Source organism: Phasianus colchicus, chromosome 2, assembly GCF_987193195.1.
Source record: "Phasianus colchicus chromosome 2, bPhaCol1.hap1.1, whole genome shotgun sequence".
In the NCBI taxonomy this organism is placed as follows: domain Eukaryota; kingdom Metazoa; phylum Chordata; class Aves; order Galliformes; family Phasianidae; genus Phasianus; species Phasianus colchicus.
Window position 1 is genome coordinate 38293296 of NC_143437.1, and position 23095 is coordinate 38316390.

The 23095-nt window shown below is 42.0% G+C and overlaps 1 protein-coding gene across 3 annotated transcripts in view; it reads right to left on the bottom strand.

Moving 5' to 3' along the window:
• The window catches only part of SLC35F3 (solute carrier family 35 member F3), a 147708-nt gene that overhangs the window by 18256 nt on the left and 106357 nt on the right, over positions 1–23095 (bottom strand). For all 3 annotated transcript variants that reach the window (XM_031591928.2, XM_031591948.2, XM_031591939.2), the window contains one exon: positions 15498–15822. In XM_031591928.2, the coding sequence (XP_031447788.1) occupies positions 15498–15822 (325 nt within the window). The remainder of the gene's footprint in view (positions 1–15497; positions 15823–23095) is intronic.

Below are 23095 nucleotides of genomic sequence, written 5' to 3' on the forward strand. Positions count from 1 at the left end.
ATGCATCACAGCCTACATATTCTGTAAGCACTCATCTCAGCTGAAGAACAGGCACACGTTAATTTAACCAGATGACTTGTTTGTGTTATCTGGAGAAGCAGGCTTACATCTTTCCAAGACTCCCATAGATTTCTCTCAACCTTGGATTTCAGGAACAAGTTTTGGTTAAAGCAGCCCACCCATGCTAGATGCCATATGCAGGCCTTCATGAGGAACATTCACAGGGAGACTTGTCAGCTGCCTTCTGCTTGACAGGGCTTCCTCTTTAGTGGACTCTGGTATGATCTAGATGTCTTACTTCAGGTTGTGACATGAAGGGGTGAGACATCAGCATTCCATTGACAGAAAGCTCATTTCAACTGAAGAGGAATCAGATCTTTAGAAAATCCTGGGCTCATCCTCATTTACAAGAACATCCCTTCCTATTCATCTGTCACACTGTACTACCGTATCACATTCTGTGTTGCTCAGGCTTACAGATCTCAGCAAGGGGCAAGAAAAGCATCATCCCAGTTGATGCCCTCAGGTTTCTGCCTAGCCTTCCCTCAGCAAGTACTGTGGGAACAATGCTATCCCCCACATGGACACAAACAGAAGCAGTCATCACTCATCACCAGATTTCAGCAGAAAGTGTGCATGAACATGCCTCAGCCCTGTCTACAAGCCCTGTGACATAGGCACAGTATTTGGTATTTGTTGGAAAGCACCTACCTTAAGTCACCAGTGCAGATCAGGGTTTCCTGGGAGTTCACTTCAAACAAACATTGAGCAATAATAACATTTTACATAGCTGCATGAGATAGGCAAAGGTGGCATAGGTTTATGTAATTTGGATCCAACCTAGCATGCATGCTAGCAGAAAAGGGGAATTAGAAATAAATAAACAGAACACAAAGATATGTGAATTAACAGTTCTGCAAGGAGCTGTGTCTGGGCTTGAGTTAAGCCAATGTGTGGCCTGTGAGAAAGAATGAGACAAAGAAGACTAAAGCTAAGTCTCTTTACCGTTCATCTCATCACACAGCATCTAAGGAATGTATAATATGATGGATGTCTTAATCAGCTCACAGCATCTCAGCAGCTGAAATAGTTGGTAGGTGGGCTGAGCCATAAGCCAAGACATTCCCAGCATGTGAGAAAAGCTCAGCAGGCAGCTTCAAGACTGGGAGAAGGAAGAAAGCCATGTTAGCTGCCCAGCAAAAAGCGTAGGAATTGAAGATACAAGGCAGGGAAAAAAAACTTCTAATAATTCTTGCTCTTCAGTTTTGATGCAAAATTTACTTCATTACTGTACTTCTTTGGCAAATAGATATTTAACTTTTTTTCTTAACGATCAGTGAGGCTTGTAACAATAACAATGCACAGACCAAACTAGAGGAACAAGGTTAGTGCATGTCTTAAAAAGCAATTTTCTCCCTAGTTCTAGAGAGTAATCTGTGAAATAACAGCAGACTTACTTTACTAACTCCCTGTCTCCAGATTTTCTCATGTTCAGTACCAGAATGGGTAATGCTGTTTTATGTAAGGCTGCAATTAAAAGCTAGAGGATCCTAAGAGACCTTTGAAAATTGAGGTTTATATGTGTAAGGCAACTGCTTGCAATCAAACTTAATGTATACATTAATCATCCTAGAAATGAAACCAACAGAGACAGATGATTTGGTACTGAGAAAGTTCACTGAATTTCTCATTAAGATAATATAAGAAGAATTTGACAAATAATCCACAAACGGTGCAAATGAGCAAGCCACAAGGAATTAGTGAATTCCTCTATGTTCACACTGAAAATCTTGAGACCATATCAAATCCAAAGCATAAATTAATATTCAGGGACCTAAACACACTGACTTTTTCAGTGGGCTGAGGACTGTCAGCACCCACTCATTTCAAAAGGAATTATGGGTGAGCGAAATAAGAGTTTAAAATAAAGATTTTAAAGAGGTGAAAGCAGTTAAACTTGGCATCGCCACTGCATGGCATCAGCCACAACGAGGCTGTAGCCCAGAAGAGGGAGGCAAGACATTGTTTAGAGGGAGTTTTTCACCTTGGAAGTGGGGACGCATGCACAGACGGTCATGAAGAAAAAATTATCAAAAGCTAAGAATTTGATAAAAGTACTAGGTGAACAGAGAATGAAAATGTGTTGTTTTCCAAACACGAACTTTTCCAACTCTACTGTAATTCATATCTGATGGAAAGAAGAGGCTTTACTACTTCTTTCTTTGAAAAGGGCACAGCTTTGTCCCAGGGCACTGCACAAACCAGAGCAGGCACTTGGCCATGCTGACAGAGGGCTGGCATGGCTCCTAGCTGCTGCCTAAGGCATTAGATCTACCCTGCAATGTGTGGAGGGGATGCAGGGTGGTATAAGGGGAAACTGAGTACCAACCCCACAGCCTGGTCAGGCACACTGGTGAGGAGGGCCAGCCTGGCACGCTGTGCTCACAGGGACCTCCTGGGTAACCACTGCTCGTGCTTCTGCTCTGAAATTCAGAGGGGAAGGAGTTTTCAGAGCTGTGCTGGCAGTGCTTGAAGACAGGTGCTTGAGAATAAGCAGCTTTCCCACTGCAGGAAGGCAGGTGTCAGCTTGCTCAGCAAACAATCTGGGGCCTGATCCTTGAGACTACACTTGGCCCAGGGACCCAGAGAACAAGGCACATGTTGTGCAAGGGGATTTGTTCACCCCAGTCGAGGGCATAACCCACGTTTACCCTAGAGTTAGCACACCTGTGGCTTTTTTTTTCCCCCTTTTTAAACATTTCTGCATTTTACAGGAAAATTTCTGATCTGGACGACGAGACCAAATACAACATACAGAATTTTTCAGACACCCCTGCAACTTATGTCTAGTTGCTATTCTGCATATCCCTCTACTAGCAAACTGAATGTCTGCAGAAATTACTTTTGCCACAGGATTCCACAGAATTTGCAGTGTGTAACCCGTAGTACTGTATTCAAACACATTATTAAAGAAATGCAGATACTTATTCTGGACATAAATCTTACCAATGCCCCTCCCTGGTCACGGTGGGAATCACAGAATTGCAGGGGTTGGAAGGGACTTCAAGGCATGATCAAGTCCAACCCCCCTTCTAAAACAGGTAACCGTACAACAGGTAGCACAGGTACACACCCAGCTGCATTTTGAATCTCTCTATAGAAGGAGACTCCACCACCTCTCTGGGCAACCTGTGCCAGTGCTCCATTACCCTTACCATAAAGATGTTCTTCCATACATTAGTATGGAACTTCTGATGTTCAAGTTACTCCTTGTTCTACACCACTGAGAAGGGCCTGAAAGAAATGGACTCAGCTTTACCTTCTAGGAAAGGCTGCTCTTGAGGAATTGATGAAAGTTGACTTTGGGGAACCTTCATTCAGACTGCCAAAAGTAAAACCACCTGTTGTCCCTCTAGCACACGTGTAGGCGCATGCATACATATACATACGTACATACATACAACAATAAGGAGACATTTCCAAAAACCTTCATTATTTGCTCACTGCTCCTTCCAAATGAGTTACTAGTTTCCTCATAGTCATCAATAAGAGCAAGGAATCCAGCAGCAGGACTTTAGGAAAGCTGCCCAAAATACCATAACACTTCATGAGCCTGTCACAGATAATTCAAAGTCACAGTGCCTCACAAGTTCTCCATCCAACATCCTGACTTACAAAAGGCATAATCTGGTTCATTTACTGCAACTGTACAGTGGTAAACTGTTACATATCACTCTTCCCTAAAACCCCCACCTACAAACTGGAACAAAGATCTTTAGTGGCAGGGCTCAGTCCTTTTTAAAACACCATGGTCTGTGACGAAGCCAAGAGAAAGAGGTTACTTAATAAGCTTAACCCCTTGAGAGAAAGAAAAAGCACGTTGCACAGCAGTTCCTATCATCACAAATTTTAGCATGGCATCAGAATTTCTTTTCAGACCACTTCACAAGAATGACAATCACAGCAGTGCAGCATCACTGTGAGGTGAAGCCCTTCACCCAGAGGCCTGGCAGCAGGGTGCCTGGCATGGTGCTGGGCTTTGTGCTGTGCCCCAGCAAGGAACACTGAACTAGACAGCAGTAGAGGCAAAGCACAAGACAGATACTAGGCATCAACTGGGCATACTGAGAGCTGCGTATCACATGGAGGAATCATGTTTGAAGTCTTGAGTGAGCCTGAATCCATGCTAGTGAGCTTACCTGTGGGAGCAGGTTAGCTCATCTGTGATAAACCTCATCAATGAGGCCTTGCATCTAATCTGCTGTAGCCAGTCTTACAGTGTTCTTTGCATGTCTACGTTTTGTGAGGATGAATTAGCCCAGATCTTTACTTCTGGGTGAGGAGAGGCTCCTGAGCAGGAAGCAGCACTGGTGGGAAGGCACAGGTTGATATTTATGCCTGTTTACAGGATGAAGTTCATGTCTCAACCTTGTTGTGGATCTCTACCTGGGACAAGCCCCTCAAGATGAAATGCTAGCCTGTACCACTGAAAAAAAGAAAAAAATCTGTGTAATCACCTAGTTATTTACTTCATTATTAAAGACAGAGCAAACAGCACCAGCAAAGAATCAAGGGCTTTTCTCATTTGGGTGATGCATGTTTCTGGGGAGCTGGAAGCAAATTTCAAGTGACAAACTCATCCAGATCTTCATCCTGACCAACTCCAGAGCTGCACCAACGGGAGCTATTTTTGGTTTGAAAAGAGTGTAAATGAATTGAGAGTTTGGCTTACGGGGTTATGGAGAACTGGATAACATGATGACAGAAGGGCTTTATAAACATTTATTATTCAAAATCTCTTCTGCAAATGCAGATACGCCTAGGCAATTATCTCACTTTAGCTGCAGATGGGCAATTTTGATGCAATTATTATGCACCTTCAGTACTACAAAGCTTTCAGCGCCATTTCTTTTGAACATGACTGAATTATACAGATTGACAAAACTAATGAACTATTGCATCTTTTTCCTGTCAGCTGCGCACCATCTCGGAGGTGCCATCAGTGAGCTTCATGTGGCAGAGCCTCATAGTTGCAGCTGTGGGCCCAGAGCACAGGAGAGTCTGGCTTCTCACTGAAGGAGGGCAAACCGACCATAGCCCTCAGAGACCAGGCTACTGAGGAAGGACAGTTTACCATTATACATTCAGATCATGGCATTAAAATTAATCTAATATACTGTTGTCATCTCCTTCACAAGTCTCCCTAGAGAGATGTTTCTATATTATTATCTAAAATCTGTGGTTAATTACTCTTCTGTGATAGACTAAGGCTTTACGGGAAAATGCGACTCCAGATATCAGCAGTATAACAGTGGAACATGACAACAGCTTGTTTTTAGCACAACTGCTATGGAGGAAACACACTTGTCTTCAGTTATGTGAAACCACTTTTCTCTGGTTTCTTCCAGCAAACGTATCTGAGAAGCCAACCGATAATTTTTAAACAAAACAAAGTTTTTGAGATATAAAGCAGCAGATAATATTTTACAGCTTGCCATCCAAAAAGTAGGTCCAAACTTAAGTATACATTCAACTGGTACGATTTTCAAGTTTAATGTCCTCGTTATGATTCCTGTTAATCAAAAAATAAAGCCAATTAAACGCCCCCCCTTTGAAAAGATCCCAAGAAAGTATCTTATCAGTTTGGTAAATTTTAATTGTACATTCATGCTTGTTAAGAAATAAATCTGTTGACACACAACATAGCTGTCGGTGGTATGATTAAATACTTTGCAGACACTCTGACATGACTGCAGTCACATAAGGGGGGTCTGGACCCCTCTTAACTTGGATATGGCTCTGTGGCTGCTGAGCCCCATATCAGGCCCTGGAATAACCTTAATTAAGAATGGACTTGGCCTATAAGCAATACCACTAAGCACACTGTTCACTGAAACAATGCATGATTTTCTGATCCAGCTGAATTCATAGAAGAAGATGTATAAGTACTATTGTTTGTACGAGTTTTACACCGCAGCAGAGCTCAGTGTGCTCCGCACTGCAGCAGGCCACGTCTGCCCCTCCATCTCTGATTTCTAAGCATGCACTAACCACTCCTTTGGGATGCTCCTGTTTTTCAGGCTCCTGAGAGCTCAGCCACACAGTTAGAAATCTTCTCCCTTGTTCTCAACATCTCAGACATTTTGTTTGAAGCCACCTAGCTCCTTCTCCAGTTCACACATGACCTAACTGATCTTCATCGTATTCCACTACCATTATCCCTTTTACACAAGAGTCCTCTACAGGAAACAGTGAAAAATTATTTGCTTATTTTAAATAAGTAAAAACACTGCATAGTGAGTTAATACAGTTTTTAAAAAATTTAATAAAAAATAACTAATCAAATCAACATGCTCTTGTCAAATGACAGACAAATATTTAAGGCAACTTTCACAGAAAGGGGCAAACAGCAGCAGAAGAGGTACCATTCATGCCAAGGCATGAATACACATGATTTTGGGATTTCTATTGCATCTTTTAATATTCTGTCTCTAAAGTACACAAACTTACATAATGATATTTGTCTCATTGTATGCACATCACTAACCTTTAACAAAACAAAGAAATAGATATGATGAAACTCTGCACTCATCACGTGAGCTCAGAAAACTGTCATCATCAGGACAAGAAACCTCCTCAGGTTGCATCAACTAGAATTACAACCTGATGTTCAGGATACCCTGGAGAGATGTCTAACAGCAGCACCAGTTGTAAGATGGCAGAAATATCAGACAGAATTACAGAGCTGTAACTTTTTATTCAAGGTATTTCTACAAAGTATGGATAGTTTCTGGCTATTTTCTAGTGTGCTATTTAATAGGAGAGTTTTTCCACAGCTGAAGAATTTTCTTTCTGTACTTGGAAATCTATATGTACTCCAGCTGGAAGCATAAAAAGCCAGACTAGTGAATAAAACTGTCATTTCAGTGCAGAAAAAGCAGCATGTAATTTTCCGAAGATATAGAGAAGCAAATTCAGGGGGAAAAAAAGAGTATTAAACGAAAAGAAAAAAAGTAACATGCTTTTTAGAGACAATGCAAATACAAATGCCAGGTGACATATAGAAAAGTTCTACTGTAGTAAATGGGCCCAGACTCACATTATCCAAGGACACTCAATGTCCTACAAGAAGGTTAATGCTGAGAGGACATTCACAATGACATGATGTCCCTCAAGTTTAGCATTTGCACCCGCTGAAAGAAAAGGGAGATGTCATCCTTCATTTAGACTTCCAGAGGCCCATTCACCCTGTGGGAGTCTGAACTTTTTACTGGTGCAGTAAAACTTTTTACTGGTGGAAGGTTTTCAAAGTTATGAAGGAAATGCTGCAGGAGTCTCTATGTACTGGCAAAATAAGCAGCTTAAGCAAAGAGATAAGTAACCACCCAGCTCCAAAGAGAAGGAATGTGGTTTGGAAATTAAAAAACCATGAGCAGCTGAAACCAACTTCACAGTCAGGGATATGGGGAAGACAGGATGGATAATAAGGCCACAGTGGACTTGGTTAGTATAGGCTTACTAAGTACAAGAGATCAACATGACATAGTTATGACTGTGAGACTATGAAGTAAATGAGTCTCTTTCCTTTAAACTCAAAAGAGCAATAGCCCTGACTGACAAACAAACCAACATGAAGGCTGTTTCTTTTTCATAGCAACACCAAAGAGAAGTGGTTTTCACTGATAACTGCTTATGCAGGAAACAACAATGGATTTTGTTCACTTTCTCAATTTCCCAGCAGATTTTCTGGCAGGAATCTACCATTTGGATAGGTATTTCAGCACTGGAAAACACAGAAATAGTTGTACATGGGTGTGCAAGAGCAGAGACAAACCTGTTTACCCACTAGCCCATATCTTACCAATGTTTCCCTAAAGAAAAATAAAAAAACCTATGGATGTTCGTGGACTATATTATTTAACTGCCTGACAAGAGTTTTTCAAGATCTGACACCCTGTTCACAGACACTTATGTTATTGTTAACCTTCATCTTTGGCTGTTTCTCCAGCTAGAGCTCTGACTAACAAACAAGAGTGGCCAGACCCCTCAGCCCCTACCCTAACAGGATTTTGAGCCAGGTACTTGTGAATTTATACGAGGCTGCCTTTTAATACAAACACAAATAATTCTGGGAAATCTGGACACAGTCCATAACCACTAGGCAGCTGGACAAAAAGGATTTTTCCACTTCTCTAGTGCTGCCAGCCTCAAGCACTTCTCACACTGTATCATCCATCTTTATTGAGAGCTGTTAATTACAGCTACAAAGGCTGTTACCATACAGGCACTTTCCCTTTTTAAAATAGATTTAAAGGTAGCAGCCTTCAAGATATTTTGACATAGATCTGGGCTGAAAAAAACCCTAAACTTCCTTACCACTTCCTCCTGAGCTGCATTGTTTTTGTTGCTGTTACAAACAACGTGGTAGAACCTGTGTAGGATAGCCTTTGTTTAATGAGTTTGTACTCTGGGTATCAAGGTGCTCGATACAATGATTGAGGTAAAGTGCTGGAGGTTGGGCAGGGAGGAAAAGACCTCTGGGTTCCCTCCAGTTCTGCTGTTTTTAGTTCCACAATCTCAGTCAGAGCAGAGGGGTCAGCATAGGTAGGATCAACACATTTACCCTTGAGTTCTCCTGAGAAAAGCCCTAGAAAAATAGAAGCTTGTAGCTTACTTTCCTAACCAGAGAGTTAGTTAAAGAAGCACTCTTCGCCTTTAGCAGTTTAACTGCTGACCAGGGGTCATCCAGTGCTGCAGGACTCTTTTTTTCCAAGCAAAAGCCATTATATAAACACATTGTTTCATTGCACATGCCTGGCAGTAAGAATTACTTCTGTTTCTAGTCTTTGCCTCAAGCACCATTACCTCACAGGAAGCATACAATAAAATTATTGTGAAGACACAGGAGATAGAAGTATGGAACAAGCCTAATTTACTGGACACCACTTAATGGAATCATCCTTGGAACGATTTCACAAGCCAGGATCACAATTAAAGAACATGTACTTCTCCTGATCAGGCAGTATCCACTTTATATTCTTGCTTAGCATTCCACAGAAGCCTAAACAGGACAGTAGACCACCAACAAGTGATCTTCAAAAGATGACAAATCTTCTGATTAAGGGAAAGATTTTCATCAGGTGTGAATGTTAGTCTCTTTTCAAAGCACCACGGCCAGAAATACGAACACAATCTCCAAGTGTATCTTCAGAAACAGAGAGACCAAATTACAAATTATCACTGTAATGCTGTAACATGATGGAAAGTACAGCAATAGTAGCAGGGTAGCACTATCCTAGACTGCAGCAAATGAGAACAAGCCCAGATATAACAGCCATAGATGCAGAAACAAAGGAAGAAAAACCACTTACCTTCAGAAAACTTCAAGTAGACAGGGATCTCCAGAAAGATACCCTTGCCTCCACTGCCAGCCCTTAAATAAGATCTGGGAGGGATGGATCCTGGCTCCAGCCCTTCTGGTCACTCAGGTACATTGCATGCACCTGAGCTCCCCTGGGTTAGCCCTGCCTTGGTCAATCACTAGTTCAGGCCATGACTTAGCATTTCCACTACAATCAGATTCCTAAAAAGTTCTTACCAAGACTAAGAAACAAGCCTTCAAAAGCAGCACTACTACCTAAATAGAAAGTAGCTGCAAAAGTTTGGGGTAAGTTTAGAAAGGGTGGTAAGCACAACAATGTCTCCTTATGCACCTAATAGCAACATTGTGAGAATAACCTCCAGAGAAGTTAGGGAACAGGTGCTGATTTTGGGGACGTTCTGCCAGCCAGTCACATTATCAGATCAGTGTATGTACTGAGCTCTCACACCATACACTTGAGGAGCAGAAAAACTACCACCCTGAACTTGGGTCCAGGAGAAGCTTCTTAAACTCTCCAATAGAAAACATTAAGAGCAGTGCCACTTCAAATCCAAACAGGCAACTAACTCGGAGATGCTGGAGGGCTCTCACCAGCACCAAACAGACTTTTTCTCTGCCTATTCTGTTGTTTACCTCATGTCTCCTTTGCATCACCTCATGTTTCCGTCTCCTCTTTGGGTGTTTGCTCTCCTTGTGCATTTTGGAGGAAATTGGGCATCCAGCTCCTAGCTGGCAATGCCAGCATATGCATTGTGGCACCAAGGAGGCAGCTGTGGCCAACTTCCTAGCTAATCTAGTCCCTGCTACTGTCTTGTGCATAGAAAAAAACTCACATGAACAAGAAGATAGTATAAAAATATTTTGGAACTAGAGGACTACATATTTCCTTCAGAATGGGCAGCTCACAGAGCATACTTTTGACAGCTGGATGAGAAAATTTTGTTTCAGAAGCTACAGAGAGCAAGAAACCATGGCCTGCCCAGGGAGGTGGTGGAGTCACCATCCCTGGCAGTGTTCAAGAGGCCTCTGGATGAGGAGCTATGAGATATGATTTAGTGCTTGTGGTAGTAATGGCAATGGGAGGATGGTTGGACTAGATGATCTTGCAGGTCATTTCCAACCTTGTGATTCTATGATTAACTACTAATCACCTAAGAAAACAAGTTTCCCCCAGGAAACAGCTGAAATGATTATTTGAATGATAACCTGGCAATAAGACAACCAAGCTGCATTATGACAAAACAGCAGCTAGGAGCCACTTCCAGGATGTGACACCTAACCCTACTGCCCACCATGACACATGGAGTTTTCAAAAGGAAAGGGACAGCAGCTGCCACAGCTTTCATCAGGAAGAGGTAATTCCTTAGCTTTGAGAAATGGAAGTTGATAACAGCAATACTTTGAGCTCTGTGTCTTATGCTTCAGTTGAACTAAGCCCAAATCAATACCCATGCCTGAACTCAACTCTGTATGCACAGCAAGTTGGACAGTCAGTGGATGCCCATCAACGCTGCTCCTACCTCAGACATCATGTTGTTCCAGCAGGAGTTGTTACTCCTGCTACTTGGTCAGTAGTACAATTTGGCCTTGTTTTCAGCCAAAAACCCCAGAAAAAGTGCAGATTTTTTTTTTACTGCAGAGAAGCACCGAAAATAACATGAGAACTGATACAGTTGCCTGCTGATAACACGTCATCAAAATTCAGATACCTGGAGCAGACACATAGATGACCAAGAGTATGATAAATCTATTTAAAAATATACTTTTAATTAACTGTTTCAATTCCAAGCACACAGTTAATCTCTGACAGACTGCCACAAAGATCAAACCAATATAACTTGCACTTATCCTGATTTGTATCTAACTCAGACAAGAATTAGATGCTGTACCTTCTATCTTCAAGAGCTCTCTTTGGATGTTGATTTTTTTTCCCCAAAAAGCTCAAGGGAACTTGAATAGTAAAATTATTTTATTTTGAGGAACACAAAGTAAATAGGTATTATTTTAAGTCTCATGTAGTGAATTAGAGAAATAAAGTTTATAAACTGTAGTTTTTTGAAAGAACATGCTTCATTTGGTGACATTTGCTAAAAACACTTGTATTCACTATACCTTGATGCTTTTTTAGTTTATTTATGATTCTGCTAATGTGGTCTGCTTTGGTGGTGATGTTCCCACCTAAGTAGTAATATAAATCAGTAGGATGCCAAAAGTCAACCACGCTAGAACATTTAAATGCTGTTGAATAAGTGAGATGCATGAATACAAAATGCTGAGACTCAATAGCAACACAATTAGCCACATCAAACCAGGCTCTGACCTTCTTAATTTGTAAAACTGCATCATGCCCAGGTGATACCAGCATCTGTGGGGCCAGGTTCTCTGCTGCAGAAGAGGAGGACAGTGATGAGTCAGGATTGAATTAAGAGACCTGGAATTACTGGGAATGCTGGGCTACTGCCTCATCTCCTCCATACTAGCAGAAATGCATGTGAAACACATTGAGAAACTGACTCATATTCTCCTGGTTATCATGTGAAGCCACAGCACTGATTGCATCTGGCCACTGAAGAACCAAGTCTCAATTCTGAACACTTACGTAACTAAATCAAAAGTGATTCTTGTGTTAGTTAATGTTGGTATATTAGCACACACAAGACCTGCCATGCTAGTCCCTTTCCATTACTGCTTTCGGTATTTTGGTTCCATTCTAAAGAATAACTATACTTCTATACTCTCAATTTTTTCCTTCTTTTCAAAGAACAATACTCAAATTCAGAAAGATCAGAGGCAGTAGTTTGGGGTAGCATAGAGACATACTATGATTGAGTGAAAAGGAACACATCAAGACATGCTCAAATGTGGCTGTGGATCAATACAGGTATGTGTGCTGATTCTTTCACTCGCCTCACACATCCCCTGCATTGGAGGTTGTTGAAGAGATTTAATTTTAGCTTCTGGTGCTTTCTTTAGCCCTAATGCTTTATGAAGTAATAACTAAGACCTCAATGATAAGCAATTACATAATCATACAGACCATCGCAGAAAGTCTGCCTTTTACTTCTCAAAAACCTTCAGATAAAACCGTATCGTCAAAATAAACAAGCATTCTGAAGTATTCTCTTGCTAAAATGGGAACAGAGTCTTCATCTATTCCCCTAGCTGGCACACAGACCGCATCTTTACAAAGGTATGTTTTCTTCTTCCTGGAGAGACACAAAGCTAAACAAGGTTTTATAGGGATTTTATTTTCATCTTCCATGCACACAAGAAGCTTTAAGCTCTAGTGCTTTTAATTTATGCTACCTCATAAATTAATAATGTAAGTATGATGGAAGGCGGCCCATCAGATTAAATGTGTCATTTTATAAAGCAGTTTGGAAGCAAGAAGCATGAAGTCAAGATGAAATACTCTTAAATGATCCATTAGGTGCATAAATCATTACATATGTTATTTGTGGACTGGACAACAGTTGAAATTAATGATAATTTGCTTGCACAAAAAGTGGAAGAGCAGTGATGACCCTGCAGTGCTCTCTTGAGGCCTGCTAGAATTTCCTGGATCTTCTCCCAAGTACAAAGTCCTGCACAAAGCACCCCTGGCAGCAAGCATGGGACAAACTGTCCAGGATCAATCTACATTTGGGCACAACTCTTGAATTCAATGGAGCTGCACATGGAGCCTGCACCAGTTTGTATGTGAATGCAAGTATTTTGGCTTGCCTTAATTCAACCTCAAAGGTAGGGAATAGATTCTTTGTTGGGCTCTGCTAGCATGGGTACAATTTGGACAGTTGCAACATTGCTTCAGTGAAATCAGGAGCAACTCTCTGTGCTGCAGACACAACTGGTATGTCTACTGGTGCTTACACAAGATAGTACTTACCATGTAAATACTTACTACTACTTATTGAGGTGACTTAGATGTCATATTTCTACCTTCTCCAACTACCTGCTCTTCATTTATCTCATTGCAAATTCCTGCCAGAGGGTTTAGATATGTATATTATAAAATACATGAATGTGGAAGATAAAAGCAGCAAATGATTGAGGAAGCTTTTTGTTAGTTCCCCATCAGAACTACTGACTGCCTAGAAGCCTATCTAGTGTCTCCCTAACAAGTCTGGCTGTGCCTGGAGCACAAGTTTTTCTAAAGATGGTCATGCCTCACAGACCTATCAAGTCTCCAGATAGTTGCATACACAAATACAGGGAATAACTAGGAGGCAATTCTAGAGCCCAGAATCTGACTTACGTGCAAGTGAGATCTCAGCCAAAATGGAGTAAGGAGGTGAAAAGTACAGCAGTGCAGCACCACTGAAAGGTCTTAATTCAGATAACTATGCTACGTAAACACATGGTAGGCAACAGTTCTCCTTCTGAAGCTCTGCCTCATCCAGAGAGCAGAAAGAATCAGAGGTCTACAGAGACTTGCTCAAAACCACAAACAAACCTGCAGTAAAGCTAAGAAACAAAGCCAAATCTCCAAATACCCATCTACCCCAACAGCAATAAAAACCCTGCAAATTCCCTCAAGTCAGCCTACTACTCAGACTCACAAATGCACATCCTTCACAAAGCCTGCTGCAGGCTGATTAGTAATGATGTCCCCCTGTATTCCAAACAGGCTGCAGGGCTTGCACCTGCTCTTCGACTCAGTCATCACTTAATTAAATGGAAGACTCTAAAGCTACCAGCTGCATCAACTAACTGCAGCAAGGAGGAGTATAATACCAGGGATATGGTGAACCACAGCCACCCTTCACCCCAGAATTCATTGGTATTTAAAATTGTTTGAGCACAATTGGAAAGAAAAATACAGGTTAACCAAAGAAAATAAAACATAGCTGTTTAGGACTAACATTCTTTACTGTTTTTAGATTCAGGTGTTGCTTTCTATTACTCTCCATTCTTCTCACATTTCTGAAGCCTATATGTCTGCTATGGAGTAAATGACAAACACAAGCTGAAGAACAAAGTGCAGGAAAGGTGGCATCTTATGAAAATATCTTTAGAACTGCTGGGTTCTGTTCTATGAACGTCAGTGTTAAGTTCCTCTATTTGCAGCTGCCTCAATAATTTAGAACAGGAGGAAAATACAACTAAGGCTAAGAAACACAATTTCAACATTAATAATCTTAACCCTAGTAATATGAGGTATAAAAGAACTAAGTACCCTGAATTCTTACATGTTTCCTGTAGTGAGTTTCTTCCTCACTGCTGCTTAGCTGGAAGCTGAGAAACATGTACTTCTTACTGTTTATTTTCTAAGCTACTTCATTAAAAAGCTGTGAGTCCCACTGTGTAACAGAAGGGGAAAATGTTGTTCACATCCTTTCATGTATCAGGGAGGATCTGACACAGGACGTCCTGATGGCTGATTCATCCCATCTGTCCCAGATGCCTTTTTTAAGCCAAAAGAAGATGAAATGAAGGAGCGCTCACCAAGAGGCGGTCCTTTCAGCAGCATCCTCAGCCCCTCATGGAGGATGGGCACTCAGGGCTTTCCGTGAGTGCTTCAGGCTCTGTGGGTTTGGCATGCTTGAAGATAAGGTGTGCTGAAGACAAAATGTTGTTCTTGGTTATGACTGTGCTTCCTCCCGGAAATAAACAAAACTGCTCCAGTTTAACTGGGATCAGAGTCTGGGCTTAGATGTCCGGGCATAATGCCAGGAAAATACTGCAATACCTTTTACTTGACTATTTGAGGCACTGCACGAATCCTGATTTTTGGAAAGAGTTTTCTTAGCTCACTCAAGAGATTGCCATGAAAGTCAGCTGCAAGGTAGAGGAAGAAGATACTGATAAAAAAATGATGGCCACAGGAGTTTGAACAGAAAACTCTTGAGAAGTAATTACAGAAAATGCGGACTTCCATTAACTGAACTCTAGATATTTTAAATAAACCCAGACTTCTTAGTTTTGGAGTCAAACTGTATTAAGAATAATAACAACATCCAGCACATGATGGAATTAATTCAGAACACCCTTCAACAAACCTGAGGAGGCAAGCAAATGCAGGTTCGATCTAATGAATAAAAAGTCTGCTTAGGGGCAGAGCACCATGCAAGAGCCACAGGAAAAAAAAAAAAAAACAACACAAAAGCTCCCATACCTGTACCTCTGCTTCGGAGACTGCTTTTCAGCTGACTTAAAAACATGTCCAAGATAATACAAAGGAAAGAATAAAAAGTTCCAGTTTGTTGCAAACCACGTAAGAGTGAAGGGCGCATCAAATTTCTTAAAGGTCAGTTTTGCTAGCTGGGTTGAGCCCGACCAGGATGAGCAGACACCCAAGACCACGGCCACACCCCAGAAAATTTTCTTGAGTTGCGTCACGGAGCATTTCCAGCAACAGCGGCTCACCCTTCCACCTCCTTCTGCCCCGGCTTGCATCTGTGCTTCAGCTGGGGCTGGGGACTCCCGGGAGCGCTCATCCCCTGGGGAGAAGAAAACACAAGGCTTACTAGGGAAGTCCAGGCAACGCTTCAGTTTTCACACCCTGGGCCCTTTGAAGTCAGGTGGAGTTTTACCAGCAAAACAAGCAAACAGTAACAACAGAAAAAAAAAAAAACAACACCCAAGCCAGACCTTGCCACAAAATGCCATTCTTTTTTAGATCATTGCGAGGCCTATGGTTCAACGGAGGCATAGTTAGAATGTAAATAGTAATTATCACCTCTAGATTTAGGAGCTGCTGAGTAAATGGAGATTAAAATTGTATGTTGTTCTGATGTACGTAGAAAGATTTAACACATCACTTAAAACTGATGCTGTTAGGGCAGGTAAATGAATAAAAAATATGGATTTGAGTGTAGGGAAGCAGCAAAGGAGATTACAACAACACTTGAAATTGTTACTGCCTTGGAAAATACGGAACTGGGCAGCTTATGCAATATAGTGGATCTTCAGGAGGAGGAAGGGCACAATGTGTTTCATCTGGCCCCTCACTGCAAGAAGGACATTGAGGCCCTGGAAAGTGTTCAGAGGAGGGCAACAAAGCTGGTGAGGGGTCTGGAACACAGGCCATATGAGGAAAGGCTGAAGGAGCTGGGAATGTTCAGCCTGGAGAAGAGGAGGCTCAGGGGAGACCTCATTGCTCTCTATAACTTCCTGAAGGGAGGTTGTAGTGAGCTGGGGGTCGGCCTCTTCTCTCGTGTCATTAGTGATAGGACCAGAGGGAATGGTTTCAAGCTACGGCAGGGGAGATTCAAGCTGGACATTAGGAAGTATTACTTTTCAGAAAGGGTGGTCAGGCACTGGAATGGACTGCCCAGGGAGGTGGCGGAGTCACCGACCCTGGGGGTGTTCAAGGAAAGACTGGATGTGGTGTTGAGGGACATGGTTTAGTGGGAGCTATTGGTAATAGGTGAATGGTTGGACTGGATGATCTTTTAGGTCTTTTCCAACCTTGGTGATTCTATGATTCTATGATTCTATGATCTCACAGTTAAGCAAGACCACCACCATGTATGTTCTGTGATTCGTACTGAACTTGGATCATCAAGCATTTCAGTGGTCTCCAGTTCTCCTGAGGCTGTAGTCCAGTGGAAAAGATCAGACCAGCCCACAGGCTGCCCTAGGAGCATCTCAGACTAGGCCGCTCTTGTTTTTTTCAGCTCCAGCTCTGCACCACAAACAACACAGCACATTAACTTCAATACATCCCTGTTTAACCGAGCTCAGGATTCTGCCCAAAAGCTCAGTTTCACACACACACACTGCTGATCCAAGACATAGCATACCAAAGCAGAGGAAGTTCTCAGGACACACCTCAGCACTCACCATCCCAATCACAGACACTGCACAAACCAGCTGACACTTTTAAAGATGTCACCTGTTGTTTCAAATCAACCGCATGACAGCCATGAAACATAAGCCTCCTTTTGGCTTATGTTTCTCAAAACGTGTCTCTTTTTCGTACTGTGGCACTGGGTTTAGTAATGATTCCTCTTCTAAGAAAACCTTGCCCCCTTACTTATCTCCTTAAACATGAGTTGTTAGAACCTTCCTACCTTACCACTATCAGCAGGCACTGTATCTAGGTTGTGACTGAATGAGCAACATCAAGCTAGGTGTTTCAAGTCCTCCTGAGATCTAAAGGTGCTGGCAGACCTCAGCAGCAGACCATTGCCTTTAGGGAATGTAAATTAATCTCATTAAACAGCTGAAGTTGACAGTCACCTGCATGCTACACTCAGATGGTATTTCTCTTAAAGGGTGATTTCAGTTCAGTTGGTCCATCCATTTTAAGAAGAAATAACAGAAATTCATGCTGAAATTCAGTAGTCTATAACTTCAAAAGATCCAAAGGTCACTGAGTGTATTGAAAGGCAGAAAAAGAAATCTAAGTACAGCAAGGACACTGAGAGACTATATTGCCAAACATTCATATATTTTCAAAGTAGACTAAGAGAGATCTGCATACAGAGGTTCTTCCTTATGCTGGTAGCAATCGGTGTTGGGAATGGACAATCTTTTAAAAAATCTTACTGCAGGTTAATCTAAATTTGTATTTACCTAAGCTGACATATTACCAAAGAAAAGATTTATTCTAATGGATAAGCATACTTAATTATTCCTTTATCTACAAGAAATCTATATCATTATCTGTATCATTAGTTCACCTAGTACGGTTGTAACAATACATTTGTAACACAAAAAAACTGTGACCCCTGATATCTTGAGATCTAAGAAAAACATACAGCAGTAACAGAATAAACACCTAGATTACTGTTGGTGTTTGAGTGGTTTCAAAGTGATAGGATGTTACTGATCTCTGCACTTAGTTCAGCTTTCTACAGAAGATTGTGTGGGCAGCTTCTCATATAACGGGAGATAGATCAGCAAACCAATAAATTATCCAAAGTTAACACAGTATTGTGTTCAACATACAGTGGGAAGCTTACAAGCTACCTGTAAACATCAGAAGTGAGAAATGAAATAAGGATGAATGTGAACTCTAGCTCATTCAAAAGCATTTTAATGCACTTTCTTTACACCACTTATAATGAATGCCTCTTTCCCTATTACCTGCACAGACTAGTCAGGGTTCATTTGCTGTAAAATGGTACAATCATTTCAACTGCACCAAATGGTGAAGGTGCCAGCACCTTCTTTACTGTCCACCACACAAGCCCTACAATGATGATGAATTTTTAATTTCCCCTCAAGCTTTTCTAATGGGCACTGTCACTGTAAAACCAAACTGAGACTTCACACACATTCATGAACACCCATGGGAATGCTTCCGAAGGAGGACTGCTGGGTACCACAAAAAGGAAACCAGGAAGGCCACTGATGTCATCTATCAGGACGTCAGAAAGGCCTTTGACAATCTCACATAACATTATTCTCCCCAAATTGAAAAGATACGGATTTGATGAGTGGACATTTTGATAGATGGTTGCAAGATCGTACCCAGAGAGTGGTGGTCAATAGCCCAATGTCTGGATGGAGATTAGTGACAAGTGGTGTCCCCCAGGGGTCAGTAGTGGGACTGATGCTCTTTAATATCTTCATCAATGACACTGAGTGTGCCCTCAGCATATTTGTGAATGACCAAGCTGTGTGGTTGATATGTCCAAGGGACAGGATGCCATCCAGAGAGAACTAGACAGGCTTCAGCACTGGCCCAGGTGAACGTCATAATGTTCAATAAATCCGAGTAGAAGGTGTTGTACCTGGGTTGTTGCAATCCCCACTATCAGTAAAGCTGGGGGATATAAGGATGGAGCACAGCCCTGTTGAAAAGGACTTGGGGGCACTGGTGGAGGCAAGATGGACAAGAGCCAGCCATGTGCCTTCAGAGCATAGAAAGCCAACTGTATCCTGGGCTGCATCAAAAGAAGCATGGCCAGCAGGGCTAGGGAGGTGATCCTGCCCCTCTACTCTGTGCTGGTGATACCTCACCTGGCGTACTGTGTCCAGATGTGGAGTCCTCAGAACAGGAGAGACCTGCTACATCACATCTAGAGGAAGGCCACAAAAATGATCCAAGGGATTAAAAATCTGACCCCGTGAGGACTGGCTGAGAGAGGTGGGGCTGTTCAGCCTGGAGAAGAGAAAGCTTCAGGGAGACCTGAGAGTGGCCTTTCAGTATCTAAAGCAAATTATAAAGAAAGAAGGAAACAGACTTTTTAGCAAGGTCTGTTCTGACAGGACAAGGGGAAATGGTTTCAAACTTAAAGAGGGTAGATTTAGACTGCATATAAGCAGCAGTATTCTACAATAAGGGTAGGGAGGTGCTGAAACAGATTACACAGAGATGTGGTGGATGCCCTTCCTTGGAGATATTCAAGGCCAGGCTGGAGGGGGCTCAGAGCAAGCTGATGTAGCTTTAGGTGTCCCTGTTCATTGCAGAGGAGTTGGACTAGATGATGTTTAATGGTCTCTTCCAACTAAAACAACTCTAGATTCTATAATTCTAAAGCAGGGTGCGATTTACTGCACTGAGGACTTGCCTGCTGGCTGGCACGCATGACATCCAGAGTTGTAGCTCTCCTTGCCCAGTCCCTGTGTTCCCATGGTGAAGTTTCCCTCACCAAAGTCACAGGTGCACAGATGGGGTGACCGCAACCCTCAACATGGATGAGAAGCTTTTCATCCTATTTGTAACACTGCACAAGGGCCAGCTGGCACTAGACTCTACGGTAATTTAAAAATGGTAAAATGGCTTTTTCGGAATGGATGAGGCAAGACTTTGAAGAATTTTATTTCTGGACATGTTCCTCCAGACATCCTGTGTTCCTTCCTCTGCCCTTTGCAGCACACTGCTCTGTATGCTACTGTATCCCCAAAAAGAGTAAATCGAGATGCTGAGATGGATCAAAAATGCCTATCATGCTTTTACTAAATTTAGTTTTTCATTCTCCCTTTTGTTCATTCATTTTCCTGTTTCATAAATCTCAACTGGAACCATTCCTCGCTCCCTCCCTTTCAGCCTAGCAACTGAAGGAAGTCACCTCCAGTGCTGCTGTCAATGTCATTTCCCACTGGGATACACAACCCCAGAAAACAGCCATTCTCCATTTCCTCCATTAAGGGTGAGACTCCTTTCAGATAAGTCCATAAACCTGTGGTAGGGACATCTACACCTGAGCTACTGAACCCCTGCTTCTGGCTGAGTTTAGGGAGAAATCAGGCACTGGAATGCACAGCTTATCCTACATATGCCTTTGATAAAGTGCCCTTTATCACCGACTACAGTTGCTTGTTTGCATTATGTTAAGAGAAAAGCCACCCAGTGGTGGTATCACCTTTAAGCAGCCTGTCCAGTTCACTTCAAAAATCTTACACCTCTCTTAATGACTTATGGCTCCTGTGCACAGCTTGCTAGTTAAACATTTACCATAGGGCCACAATGTACCACGCTGCCTTTGTTAAACATGTGATACTGACAGAAACCATGGGTGGCATTCAGCTTACCAGTCTGAGACATCTGCTATGCAGATTCGTGTATCTGAGACAGTCATTTACACATTCTGCATAGTTAGTAGACAGAAAAAAAAGACATTTCCACAGCACGATTTATCTTATCTTAAAGGAAATGATAAAACAAGCCAGATGAATCACCCTCTCCAAGTGCTTGTTTCTCTCCACTAGCCCTAAACAGGCTGATGTGGCAAGCTCAGAATTGACTAGTGTAGGTGACTGAGTGAAGTCCCACCTCCCCATCATGGCTGTCAGGCATCAAGAGTAAAGCCACACAGACAGCGTGGCAGGCTCTGAGCTGGGCAGATATACATATGTATACAGTTGTCAGCAGTGAACTGCTTTAGCTGTTCCAACTCATCAGCAAATGACTGAAAGAAGTACTACAAAAGCACAGTGTGCCTTTGCCAGCCCTTCAGAGACAGTAAGAACAGACTAAGGTCCTGTCTATTAGGGACTGAAACATGCACCTAATGATTATGTACAGCTTCACCGGCTTCCCCAGGTTATGAATGAGCTTGAATGTAAGCATAATGTAAGCATATTATAACAGCTCTTTTGAGTCAGGCTTCTGAAAGATCTTTGAAAGAAGGAAGAATCCTCACAGGTCTCTGACAATTACAACTGAGCCATCCTCAAGGCATTTGTTTTTTGCTAGTCTCTTAAATGTTTTGTAGCTGTTTGGGCATTGCACAAAACAAGACTGTAAAGCTTGCAAAAGTATTGCTTGCTTATAATAAATAAGGGAGAAGGAGTTGAGAGACAATCCTGTAACACAGCACCAGATCTTCAGAGTGGTTAGGAGCTCTAGAAGCATGTGATGTGCAGAGGGATCAGAGCTGGATGCTACAGAATGTATATCTGCACAACCTTGGCTGCTATGTGGCCTCCTCTTCATCCAGTAACATGGAGACATCAGTGGGAAACAGCTTAAAAATTACCATTTACCAACATACCTAAAAACACATACAATGACTTCTGGTGGTGATGTTCTGGACAGAGATTACTATTTGTCTCAGTGGCAGACTCTCAAACTCCTTCAAGTATTTTTATCCCATTTCCATCTACCACAGTAGCTATGCATTATTTAGCTGTCCAGGATTTTTGAACTAAGCTGCTAATAACAGCTGAGGCATCATCCTATAAAGAGAAGAATAAGTGCCAAATCCACAAAATAATGTCTCTAATCGCCACTATCTGTCTAAATCTGAAATGTTGACAGTATTGCCAAGGCATTTTCTTCACAGTTGGTGAGGTTAAAGAGTGAGGTCTCAGGGCATGGATGTCCAACCTTTTGGCTTGCCTGGGCTGCACTGGATGAAGAGGAAATTTTCTTGGGCTATATATACGTAGGTCACTCTGAAGTAATGCCTCCTATTTACTTTCATGGAAACTACAACATATGCAATGAACACAGTAACTCTGTTTGATAGAGCAAATTCTCAGCTGCAAAACACTACTTTTCAACACAATCACCACCATTAGCTCTGTTTTTTCACTGGTGATGAACGAGAGCCTGCACGCCATGCTTGTAACAACCTGCACCAGTAGAGGTGACCCACAGTTTTTCTCACCGCTGCTGAAACGCACCACCCACTGCCAAACTGTGCTCACATCCACTGTTTCATCTCTATCAATATTCAGTAAGCATCAATGAATGTCTAGGCATGCAACATTTTTCTGCTTGAAGGAATTCAATTCCACACCTTTGCTTCATACCCACTTCCATGTCAGACACCGTTCCGTCAGGTGGCCCCACAGCTGCCATCTGTCACACAGCAACAACACGTAATGGAATGTTGGTGGGAAGGTTCAACTTCTACTGCCGTACCACCAACATCTGCCACTGACACTGTGGGCCAACATAATAAAATAAGAGGCATTATTTTTGAAGCATCTCTTGGAAAATATATAGTTAATGTATATAAGTAACAGAACTTATTTTATGTCAGGGAGCTCTCAAGGTGTTCATCAGAGATTTTTGATGAAATTTTACTATTCCTGTGCTTCGTCCTTCAAAATAGTTGCTTGCAAATGTACGCACTGCAACAGAGCAACAGCACAAATAAGGTGTGACTGTGAAGTGAGGGACATTTCTCTCTAGTAAGAGAGAAGTCTGATAAAGAGACATGATCACATTTTTTCTTTGAATTGAATATATGACTGCAACTCAATACATTCAATTTGAAAATCTGAAGGTAATTTATTTTATGCCAGTGAAAGGTCTAGAGGTCAAGATGTATGAGGAGCAGCTGAGGCCCCTGGATGTGCTCAGCGCAG